A 13,027-nucleotide genomic window follows, 5' to 3' on the forward strand; every position below is an offset into this window, starting at 1 on the left:
AACTTAACGACTGCTTGTGAATTTCTGGCAAACGCTCCCACTAAGTGATAGCTGTTAATGTTTTTTTTTCCATCATTATAGAGAAATTTTAGCCCACTATCTGTGGATTGAGAATTGCTTCAATTCAGCAACACTGCAGGGCTTTTAAACATGAAAGGCTTTGTTAAAGTCATGCCACAGAAACTCAACCTCGTTATGTCTGGCATGAGCTGGCCATTCTCCTTCAGGACTTTCTACCAAAGAGGAGAATTAATGAATCAAACAATTATAGCAAGACACCAAAGTCCCAGCTTGAAGATAAAGCAGGCTCAGACCATCACTCTACCACCACCATGTTTGACTGCCTTATTGTCTTTTTCTGAAGATTTAACAGAAGACACGTCTTCCAAAAGGACCTGCTTTTTTCTTGTTGGCCTATAGAACATTTTCACAAAGGTTCAGAGGATCAGTAGGATGTTTATGGTAAATGTGAGACAGCCTTTGTTTCTTTTTTGGCTTTGACCTTGGCGCTCTTTTTACCAAGTCTCTATTATTGAACACTGACCTTAGAAAGAGAGGCCTGCAGTGGTTGATAAGCTCTATGCTTAATCTGAAACCCTTTGATTAAGTCATTGACGAACTCTTGAAGTAATTTTGTTAGGAGGTTTTCCACTGTTCCATCTTTTCTCTATTTTCTTTTGGATAATAATGGTGTTGGGTGGTTTGCTAGAAACCTTCGAAATGTCTGTGTAACTCTTTCCAGACTGATAGATGTCAATGATTTTGTTCATCTGTTTTTGAAGCACTTTAGATCAGGGTAAAATGTATTATTTATTCTGACAGTGTAGCCTGCTTCATGATGTTAGGCAGGCACCATTTAACTAATTTCTTCATTCTGTACGAAGTTATGCTTAAATGTGAACTGTCAGCTTTCTAAAAAATGTGGTTCGGCTTATTTTTTCACATGATTGGATAGCTTTTTAAAAGTGTTTTTTATTTATGCCCTTATTCAGGTTATCTTTGTGTGATATTAAAATTTGTTTGATAATCTGAAACACTTAAGTGTGACAAATGAGTAAGCAAAACAGAAAATTGTAAGGGGCGAGTACTTTTTCACAACACTGTACGCCGTGTCCATTTTTTATTCATTTTTTTAAGAATTTAAATCTCCCGACTGTTAAGCTTCTTACTATGTGAAGCTGACTTCTCCTCCCACTGACCCCTTCAGCCATTAGGCCTTTAAAACATGCTTTGCTAGGGATTTCAACACATCCAGCTGTGTCCACCCCCTGAGAGGGGCAATGATAGCCCACTGCAACATTGTCAGCAGCCTCACTGATAAGCCGTTACATCACAGGACTGCAGTAATGGGCCTAACTCAGGAGAATACTTATTAGCAAAGCTAATGGCTGCAAACAGTGAACTGCTGTATTTAAACAGCCTGTCAGGTCCGCTCTGTTGTGGTAAAATATACTTAGCGTGGGAGTTCAGTGTGACTGCAGAACAATATGAGGAAATACAAGGTCACAGGGAAAAAGTAAAGGGAGAGCAAATTCATCTGTGTGATCACATCCAGAAGTTAGGGTTTAAAATGTTTAGGTGTTATGAAAGACATTTATATCACAGGTTAGTTTCACTTGGGGTTACCGAAAAGGTTACACAACATTTTAAAGAGGTTTTATGTTTAATAATTAGACACAGCATCTATTTATACACACTGGTTAACAGGGATGAATGGGGGTTAGACAAGGGTTATGAGCTTTGATTAATTTATTTTAAAATGTTTAAGGTGCAGCATCTCCACAAGGTGTAAGGATATAAAAATAAATAGCAAGGCTGATATAGCGTTACGCTTCAAAATTTATTTTAAGGAAATGGAGGCCATCCAAATTCACTGCCAATAGAAATTCAAATTCGAGAGGAAATTGGAATGAGGCTAGCTAGATCCCTCTCATCCTTGTGTCCTGGCGCTGCACCTCTTATGGGGAAAGGTTATTTAGTGGTTATTTCTAGGGTTAATTCATCTAATAATTTTTACCTTTATCGTTTATCCACTCGTCAACTACCCGACCAAGTCTGTACGGGATTCTTTGTCTAGCAATAGCCAGTCGCTCATTATCATAGTGTCCTTCAAAGAATTTGGAGAGACAGGTTAAAGGTTAAAGTCTGCAAGCTGAAAGATCACAAGGTTAGCAACAACGTTCTAAGGTCTAACAGGGTTAACAAGTTGGCAATTTTCCATCCAGCTGTGAGTTAAAACAAAGGTATGCTTTACTTAGAGCCATCTAGTTATTGTGAGTTACATTCTTAAAACGCTAATTAGAGAAATGTTTAGGCTATTTATAATTCACTACACTAGTTAGTGTGATTTATCTATTTATTTAAGCAAAGCATAATCTTACATCAGAGATCAATTACAGCAAAAATCATTTTATGCAAATACAGGTTAATTTAGGCACACACAAGAAATACATAACAGCTTAATGATTCAAACAAAGCCAGTCAGAAAACCCCATGCAATTAGGCAGTAAAATTGAATTGCAGAACCAAAATTGAAACCCCAGTTAGTATAGAGAGCTAAAGTCTCAGGCCTCTTCTGTTACACAATATATGTACATTGCATGCACAATTATCAGGAACTGTCAGTATGTTTTTTATGACTTAATTATTGGAACACTTACAGTCAATTTAAAATGTTATTGAATTCAAATTTGCACGTTATACAAGGATGTTTCATCTTTCTCCACTCCATGTTAAGTGGTAAAAGTTAGTAGATCAGGTTTAGGTTCAGGTTTATTCAAGTACCAAAGGGCAATTAATGCTACAGCAAGTATAAAAGATTAAAAAAAAAAAGGAAGAGAGAAAAAAACTCATTTAAAAAAAATAACAACAAGCAACATTATTAGTTCCCAACTGACTCCTTTATTCTCAACATTTATATAACTAGTAGTGGGCCAAATTTTTTAACATTTTTAAGTGATCACCTGTACAACTGATGAATAAGGAGACTTCTAAATCTTACATGATGCCTGCTCTCAAGCTGGGCACCCCTGCTGTTCAAAGAGTTGCCAAGTTTGATATGACTCTCTCATCTGGATCCATATAAGATGAGGAAAGTAAAAAGGTAGAGCTCATTCTTCATTATTTTTTAAGGCCTTTGTTGATTTGAAGGATGACAGTGATGCACTGATTAAACAAACTTCTTCCTCAGCCACTACAAAACGGATCATCTTCCAGGAGTTATCATTGTGTTTGGAAATGTTATCTTCAGTCCATCATTAACCTGTAACACCTGTCCTCCACCTGTGTCAGCTCTGACTTTATCAATGATCGAGAAGCAGGTTTCATCATGACTTGCTCTGACTTCATCAGCCAATAAAAACCTAAGAAGAATCGGTCTGAGGTTATCTCAACACATCTGGTTGCTAATCGCACGCTACAGCGTTGCTTCAGTCTTATCATTGTACATTTTGACATTACATACAAGAGGCATTTCTGGCAGCTTTATTTTTAATTGTATGAGTACTTTGCCATTAACATGCAACATTTTCTTTTACTAGATCTCATTACTTTGACTTTTCAGCATCATCTAAGCACATTTTTAGCCAATTCATATTAAATTCAGTCTGCTTTTAACTGTAGCTGCTTTGGGCTAAAACGATGTTATGAAACGTAATGAATTTAGTCACAAATTTTCAATTGGATATCTGCGCATAAACAGTGGATGATTTACTGCGCAGACTTAAGAGGTCCTGTTAGCATTTTAATATCTTATAATTAAGATATTAATTATAATTAAATTCTGAATTACCAATGAAACATGAAGAAATAATATATCACTGTTGTGTGTTTGTTAACTCTACAGTATTTGGATACAGATGAGCCACCAAATACATTTTAGCTTTAAAAAAATCAATAAGCCGAAGAGAAAGATGACTTTAGCTCTCTATGTACCACATGCAAGCACAAAACATAACATCTACAACAAAAATTATGGTATAATAGATTAATTACTCTGAAAACCACAAGAGCAAGGTTAGCATCTGAATATGAGGCAGTGTGAATGTGTTTACTTCATTCTGATTCAACAGAGAGTAGGTAGTAAATTAAATAAAGCTGAACACGTTTTAAACCGTTGGTGTGTCATAAGATACACCTGCATTTTTGATGCTTTATATTATCACTACTTCATGACATTTAATTTTAATTTCACTGCTTTACAGTGGTCATAATCGTCACCTGCAGCACGTGTTGCACACTCTTTTTACAGAAACAAAGCCCTCCTTTATGATTGCTCCGGTGAACTTCAATCATTTACTTTTGCAAATGTTTAAAAACCACTGATTACTGAGTGGGAGCTGAATAAAAAAAAATGCACACATGGTCGTCCATATTATACAATTCTGATTTTGGCACAACTGTGGCAAATGTGCATGTGTGTGTGTGCGTGGGCGTGTAGGCATGTGTGTGTGTGTGTGTTTTGAGCACCAGCTGGAGGCAGAGTGGGGATTTGCTTTCCTCTCGCTCTGCCAGCTTGTGCACCTGTGCTGAATGATGTTAATTACTTGATTGCTTCAGAGCAGGTTAAAGCACAGGCAGCAATGATCACATAATCTATGGGTTTTTATACCATTCGTGGCTCTGTGCATAGTTTATATTTATGGAGGTTAGTGATTTCCCTTATTATGTGTTGTGTTCCTCTTCTCTGATTGCATCAGTATTTTTTACATTCTTGTGAACATTTCACTGACAATAACGTAGTAGAATAACCCTGATAATTTATGATACTATTGCAATTAGTTTTGCACGATGCAAAATATCTTATTTGATCTGAAGTTTAAATGTTGGTAAACAAGTGCTTAAAAATGTGCTTGAAAATTACTTGAACCGACTTCTCCTTGAGTGGTTGTACGTTTAAAAAAAAAAAAAAACATTGATTAAACTTCTTTTATTGATTTTCTGACCCTGAAATTTTATTAGTTCATCTTTCATATGTGTGTGTACAAACGTAATAATTTGCAGAGGTAATTATATTAATAAAATTGGCCAATAAACAATATTACTTCCAGTGGACACTTGCAATCTCCTGAAGCCTACAGAGAAAAAAAAATCCATGCTGCCCCTCATGTTAATCACAGTTTACGCAACATGCGGTCTCGCTTCCCTTACCTGGTGGGTACCGCTCAATGACTGGCTGGTTGTCCACCTGGAGAGTGGCATTGCCACCACTGCGTGTGAAGCGCACAACATGGTACTTGCCATCATTTACAATGGCGGCAGGCTCGTCAATGGTGATGTCATCTGTTCCCACATTAAAGATGACACCCACTTTCCCTTGATCCTGCCGGAAAAAGACCGTGAAGGAGTTAGGCAAATGACTACAACAAGGGATACGGTTAGTTACCATGAGAGAGAGAACAAAGACAGTGACAATCACTTGTAAAATTAACATCATTGTTCATACCATCATTGTTTTTTACCCATGCTGATTTATTTATTCAAAAGTAATTCTTTGACTATATTTACTTATGTTATTTACAAATTTCTAAATTTGTACATGCCATTTCATACTGAAACTACACAGAGATGAGCTAAAACGATTGTTCGAACAAAATCCATCCATCCATTTTCTGTACACCCTTGACCCTAGTAGGATCGGGAGGTGCTGGTGTCTATCTCCAGCTAATGTTCCGGGCGAGAGGCGGGGTCACCCTGGACAGGTCGCCAGTCTGGGCAACACAGAGACAGACAGGACAAACAACCATTCACACACACTCACACTTAGGAAGAATTTAGAGAGACCAATTAACCTGACAGTCATGTTTTTGGACTGTGGGAGGAAGCCGGAGAACCAGAAGAGAACCCACACATACACAGGGAGAACATGCAAACTCCATGCAGAAAGACCCCTGGCTGGGAATCGAACCCAGGACCTTCTTGCTACAAGGCAACAGTACTAACAGCTGCGCCACTGTGCAGCCCTGTTCGAACAAAATATTCTATCTTTTTAAATCTGAACAATATGCTAAGCTTTTTCTTTAGGGTTCAGTGAAAGTTCTCCTCTAGAGTCAGCTCAGGTTTCCTGATTTTGATCAGTCTTGACAGAAACCTGCTGTTTCTCTTTTGGTTGACCAGCTTCTCATGCCTTTCAGTCTCTCCCAAGTCAGACCAACAAGCCTCCCTGAAAGGTCAGAGCTGCTTCCTAATCTACAGCCTTTGGGTGCTGCTATTAAGAAACATTGGAAAACAAACAGTGTGGTTTCTGTGCCTCTTTGATTTTCGCCTTATTGCCTTGAAGTCTTTCTAAATGCAAGGGATGGTGGCAGTGGTAGTTGTAGAGCACATTAGAAAGAAAAAATGCCAGGCACACCAAAGGTAGAGTTTTACTTCACCATTGCCTGAGCAATGCCTGAAACTACGAAGAATATGGAAGAATGCAATAAAAATATACTTTTCGTGTCAAATTATTTTCATTTCAGCTTTACTATGAACAAACAGCACTGAAGTTTTTATTTATAAAACCGTAAATCCAGCAGACTGTACACCCATAACCTGAGAAAAGATGGTAAACAAACAATGACATTGAGTGGTGCTTTACTGAAATGAAACCCTGCAAACTGCTGCTCCTGCATGCCACATTAGGATGACAAACCCAGCAGGCCTCAGAACCGTTATGCGACTGAGGTTAACTTTTCTTTTAAAAACAAAGTTCTTGACATGTCCCACTTATTATAACTGATTGTTCCTACACCCCAAATTGCATTAATGACTAAAACATAAAAGAAATTCTAGAATCTAGACAGAATTTTTCTTTTCTTTTTTAGCCTCAGTGACAGCTGCTATTATGTGATGCAAAATCTGTAAATTAAAATCACTCATGTAGGCTTTTGAAATAAAAAAATGATAATTTATGCAGACACATTCGGTTTTAAATTTAGAGGTCTTCTCAGAGACCTTAAGTGTTTCTCTAATGATGTAAAGTTTGTGATTGAGAAAAAAAAAACCTTGAGACTATTCTTCAGTAAAGATGGGGACTGTGATTGAGACTCGAGGTGCATTTAAGTTACCCAAACAAAGACTGAACTACAAGCAGCAAGCTGGTTGGTGGAGATCCTTGCTACCAAAGATCATAAATGACCTCAGAGATGTGGATACTCCCTTGTAAAATGTGTGTTTGATTTATTAACCACACTGTGTGCTTGTAATGGTTCATAACAAGCTTTTCATTTTTGCTGTAGCGTCATAATAGTGACCACAGGGATTGCAAACTGTGTATTAAATAACTTAGGATGGTTTACTGTACCTACCATTGACCAAATATGTTCAAAAATATTTTTTTCCAAGTATGAATAAACTCAAAAGTTTCAGTCCTTCACTTTTTAATGACTGAAATAAACATTTTCTCATCAAAAGCATGCCATTTACTTTTCTCTGTAACACTGAATCGCTGATCTAATCGTTAGATCTAATTTATCACAACATTTAACTGTTGTTTTTTAACTTTTTAATGTGCAATCCAACTGTTATAAGCTGCTGTTTACTATCACAATATCCAATCATAAATATAAACATAATAATGCATTATTTCATACAAGAAAAACATATAACTATTTTTTAAAACATTTGTTGTCAAGCCTAAGCATTAAAAGTATTTCAAGGTGACAGAATCAAATCTCGTAAGTAAGTTAATTTGGTTTTCTCCAGAAAAAAAACAAACAACCCCTGAAGTCATTTAATCCATCACTCGTGTGCAGAGCTATCAGTGTGGCTAATATTATGAAGCTACAGCAACAGGAGCAGAATCTGGATGTCAGTAAAAAATGCGTTGCCTGAGCATAGCAGCTCAGTTTAACTCCTCATTACATGAAATAAAAACTCAAGTCCCAGATTACAAGAATAAGCAAAGCCTGAAATTTTCCAACTTGCAAGTGTGAGTTGAGTCAAATGCCATCACCGTCTTAAAGATGATCAGCTAGATCAGCTAAGTGTTATTATACATGGGTTACATCCACATTACCAAATTTTACACTCAGAGTTCTACTTGTTTTCATTGTCTGCTAAATATTGTACCTTATAGCATTGTGGTGCTGTTAGCACTGTTGACTTGATTTAAGAATATCCTAGGTTCATACTGACCTGCTATTCTTTTGCATGGAGTTGCATTGAGGGGTTCTCTCCTGTTTCCACTCACAGTCCAAAAAGATGACAGTTTCACATCTGAGTGTGTTTGTGCATGGTTGGTTGTTCTGTGTATCTCTCTGTTGCCTTTTGCCCAATGACAGCTAATGAAAGGCAGCAGCCCCCAACCTCACAGCCATTAAGACGGATGGACTGAATTCAATGTTCAGTAAAAGATCCAGACATTAAATGCTCGCTGTCAAAATAGGCTTAGAGGTGTTAATGTGAATCTCTACCTAATATAACGGTTTTTTTTTCAGGGTTGAGTAATTAAAGAGTTGAAACTTCGACAGTGTGAACATTTCTGTCATTTAACTAGCAGGTTTTTGGTTAATATACAGATTATTTTGAATAAACTATAACAGTGGGAAACACAATTGTCAATATTGTTGCTTTGTGGCGCAAAAGCACCAGCTAATCTAAACCACACAAGTCAGACTGAAGACGAGAACCCCTGCGGTCAAAATATTCACCCCTCACACTTAGTTCATACAAACCTGTCAGCTAATTAAAGTCAGTGTTACAGATCCTCAGTGGGAAAGATCACCTCACGGTAAAGAACACCTAAGTCACACAAATGCACGACTAGAAACCCTGTTATCACCTTTTCACATATATAATTAATCACTCATACAGTATCTCTCAAGTTCAGCCCTGCACGTTCCATGTTTCTCTATATTCCACAGGCTTTGTAGAAGGTTACTTAGACTTTAATTACTCTACTGATGAGGCCGTCTGACAAGTAGTCATTAGACAGCTACAGGGCAGAGCGACCTAAGGTTAATCTAACCCTTATGTTGGACAAAGCAATTAAAATCTCTTAGGTCAAAACAGTCTGTTGATGGTCTCTTGCAGCTCCATAGAAAGATTTGCATCTACTTTGATTTCTTTCCGGCTTGACAACAATATAGCAGCGAAGCAGCTTGTGATATCTGGTATAACAACCACCTAGCATTCTAGCTTGAACTAAGCCAAAGTTCCCTTTTTTTTGTTCATTTACTGTTTCTGTCGGTTGATTTGAAATAATCTTCCATCTAACCCATCTGGTGAAGTATTCTGTGACACCATCAGCTCAATTCTCAGAGCTGAGATCAAAATTTAATCCCATTCCAAGGGAGAAGGATTGATTATCATGTAGATAAATTATGATCATCAGAATTTATCTTTGATTAGTTGAAAAAGAAAAATCCTTCAGGGCTCTAGAACTGACAGATCCGTGATGAGACATCATTGCCACTTGATACATCTTTAAACAGAGCTTAAAGTGGACGGATCATTATTCTTTTAAGAAGACCGGCAGATCTGTCTGTCTCAGTTTGTCATCAGCCAACTGTCTTCCTCTGTTCTGCCTGGCTTTACTAGGTTCTTTGCTGTAGACGTCTCAGTGCTGCTGGGGATTCGGAGGCTTCTTATCTTCTTTCATTCCCACTGGAATAAAGAAAGTGTCTTTTCAGCAGCTCGGCGATAGCTATGGCAGACGGTAACGGATACAATTGTTGGTGAGCATGGAGAGCTGATTCTTTTTCATTTCGGAAGATTACTTGATGGAAATGAGACATCAAAAAATTAAAAAAAAGCCTTTGAAGCGTTCATCCTTTGAGCTTTTACACATTTCCCAAATGATCAAAAGAAAGTATTTTCTCTAGAATGACATCCATGTGCAAATAAATTATTACAGTAAACTTCATATCAGATGTTTAATATTACAGAAAATGGTTCAATTTTAAACATCAGGCTTTGGCTTTTAATGACCAGTGACATATAGTCTTGCACAAAGAGGTTGTTAGTCTTCTGACACACAGCACTTTGCATACAAGCTAAAAGGTTTAATTTAAGCCCCACCTGACCTGAGTTCCTTCTCCCATGTTGCTGTTTCTCCTGCTTGGCTCCAGGAAATTTTCAAACAAATTGCAAACAATCTAACAAACCTCTGAAGCTTTACTAGAACAGCTGGATTTATTCTGATAAAAAGCTACACACTACACGATTCTGTTTACTAATTACATGATTTTTGAAGGCAATGAGATGTGATTCATTTTATTTAGCATTATCAGAATAAATGGGGTCTGAATACAGTGCAGAAATTCCAGATTTTTATTTGTAAAAAAAAAAAAGAGACAATGCATAATTTTACTACAGCTTCCCAATTATGTGCTACTTCATGTTAATATGTCACATAATATTGCAATAAAATACATTGTAGTTTGTGGTTTTAATATGAAAACATTTTGTGTGCATGACGTCTACCTCACCTACTCATCTGAAATAATCAGGTTAATAAAAACATTTCTCTGCTATTTGAAATATTACTCAACAATTTGGCCATGTACCTGATAAATTTATAATGAAAATGCATAACAAAGCATCTTCCAAACCTCATCTGGTTACCAAATAAGTACATATTTTGCCTCTCTGCGGTTTGACGCATAGCTGTGCTCCGTAACTTCTTCAGCAATTCTAATCAACATAATTTTCTGAACAGTGAGAGCTTTGTAAGTTGCATCTTTTAGACACTCATTAAAAACATGATCATTTGAGACCATCATTAGTTCCTCTAATATGCTCTCTGGTGAATGCTGGGATGGTTTGTTCAGTTTGTGCAGAGTAATTGGTCTATGGAGCTGCTGCACAGGCCATGTTCTGAGTAACAGTTGCAGTGAACTGTGTGACTACTCTAATATGGCACTCTTCTGTTTCACTGCTATTATTTGTCTTACTATAGGTCTAAATAATAAAAAAAAAATAGATGGGTCTGGAGCATCGAGAGAAAGGGCTCTTATCTGAATCACCTATATGCGTGCAGCATATAAAAGTCATAAATCATCTGTTTCCTTTACTATTTCCAGCTCTCCCTTGTGGCCAGTATTATTTTGGCCAGCAGCAAGCAGTTTCTCTTTGTCTTCCCAGAGTTTCCACAGTCCTTTTAAAATGATAATTAAAGCAAAGAAACAGAATGTGTTCAAAAAGGAAAGCTAGAATTTTACGAAGTGACAAAAGGCCTCGACACCCTCTGAAATCTTTCTGGATTCCTTTCCACAAAGTGGTAATAAGCTGTCAAACTAAGCAATCTGTCGCGTTGTGAGAGGCTTGGCAGCTTCTGAAAAAAGGAAGAAAAAAAAAATTGCCTGGTTTGCACGTCGGCAGCAATCAAGGCATTTATGTGCAAGGCAGGCTAGGTCGGCATCACACATTTAACAGTAAAATAATTTAAACGAGAAATGTGGAGAAGTATGTGCCCTTTTGGCTGAATAAAGAGACTATTACAAATGGATTAACTGACATTTATTTGAACCTTGTAAAAGGTAAATCTTTCTGAGATTTACCTCCAACATTTCACTGGGATATCTTAAAAAAATAGTCAATGTCAACATAAACTGAGGGAAATTATTCCTCAAATTTCAGTTTTTAAATGCCTGTCTTACTATAACCTACAGGCACAATTTGATTTATTTTATTGATTTTAAGATTTAGTGCTTTGTTACAAATTAACAGTAGTTTACATGGTCATCAAGCCTAACGACTCAAAAATATACATTTTTTTTACTTGTAACTCGAACAGGCTCGGATGTCTTGAAATTAGTGGTACATGCTAAGAGGCAATCATTGAATTTGTAGAGGGTTATTTTAAAAATGCTAAGCATGTTAGATAAAAAACCAACACAAAACAAAACAAAAAACAAAACAAAACAAAAAACGTGATCTTGTAGATTGTATTTTAGAAGATGAAGTGTCTTAAAACATGAGGCAACATGCTGATTTGTGCGTAGAGACCAGTAGATGTTTTACTCTTGTAGGCCTTGATGAATTTTATGATTGATATGGCCTTCATTCATCATCACAACATTTGTGTATTCAGTTAGAAGTGACTTTAAATCAGCAGTAGATGTGTCCCTGCATCATTTTCACCATATACAGCACCATCACAGGATGGCATGTGTTGTTCTACCAAAGAATTATTCAGGTTTGATTTATGACAGGATACATAATATGCTTTCAGTAAGCATGTGTTCACAACAAACTACATACACACCAGTTTTTGTCAGGTGCTTTGACAACAGATGTGATTTTAATTATTACACCACTCAGATATTTCACAGATTGTCTGCCTGGTTCCACATCCTGCTGCGTCTACACACCAAAACAGACCTTGAAAAAATAAACTAGCATCTGCTGACTCACTTGGACTCAATCTATGGAAGAATATATTTTAGGAAACATCGCATGGCAAATGTGACGCTCTCAATCTTCTTCCTGTTCTTTGTATTTTTATTTTTTTTAGCTACTAATTTACTTCAATGTTTGGACACCGTAGCTGAACATTGGTGAATCATATAAGCTGTGGTGTCTTAGAGCCAAGAATAAAAGCATTAGTAGTTACAACCTAATTCACAATTTATTACAACAGGTTTTAGGAGTATTTTGTTAAAATGTGGAGCACAGTGCATTAAAATTGGAATCATGCACCTTTTTAAACATTTGGAAATGGTTTTCTTTTTTCCCCTGCATGAAATTCTATAAAAAATGTTCTATTTTTGCCACTGTTGGGAGTTTTATTTTAAAGTTAGATTTCCCCTTGACTAGAAATGTTTGTAAAGTGACCCTCTGGTCTCTTATATTTAATCTATCTCAGCAGTTTGTTGCTCAACAGCTGTAATATTTACAGATAAGTTGCAATTTTAAAGGATATAAAGGTAAAAAAAATTAAAAAAATACTATCCAGTGCTGTATGTTCTTTTTTTAACTCATGATGTCAGGAAATACATTTTTCAAGTAGCGCAACTAAGAAAAAAAGCTACAAATATTTAGGTTGATGACATCACAATGACCAGGAGAACTGAGCTGATTGGTAAATTAATAAATACTATGCGAC

The 13,027-nt window shown here is 36.7% G+C and overlaps 1 protein-coding gene across 7 annotated transcripts in view; it reads right to left on the reverse strand.

The window, feature by feature from the left end:
* nrxn2a (neurexin 2a) overlaps window positions 1–13,027 on the reverse strand; it is a 166,119-nt gene that overhangs the window by 7,360 nt on the left and 145,732 nt on the right. For 5 of the 7 annotated variants that reach the window (XM_032576021.1, XM_032576023.1, XM_032576019.1 and 2 more), the window contains 2 exons: window positions 5,149–5,320; window positions 2,018–2,107 (listed from right to left, as the gene is read on the reverse strand). In XM_032576021.1, coding sequence (XP_032431912.1) covers window positions 2,018–2,107; window positions 5,149–5,320 — 262 coding nt within the window. The remainder of the gene's footprint in view (window positions 1–2,017; window positions 2,108–5,148; window positions 5,321–13,027) is intronic. The other 2 variants (XM_032576025.1, XM_032576024.1) reach the window with 1 other exon arrangement.

This window comes from Xiphophorus hellerii, chromosome 11 (assembly GCF_003331165.1).
Source record: "Xiphophorus hellerii strain 12219 chromosome 11, Xiphophorus_hellerii-4.1, whole genome shotgun sequence".
Lineage (NCBI taxonomy): Eukaryota > Metazoa > Chordata > Actinopteri > Cyprinodontiformes > Poeciliidae > Xiphophorus > Xiphophorus hellerii.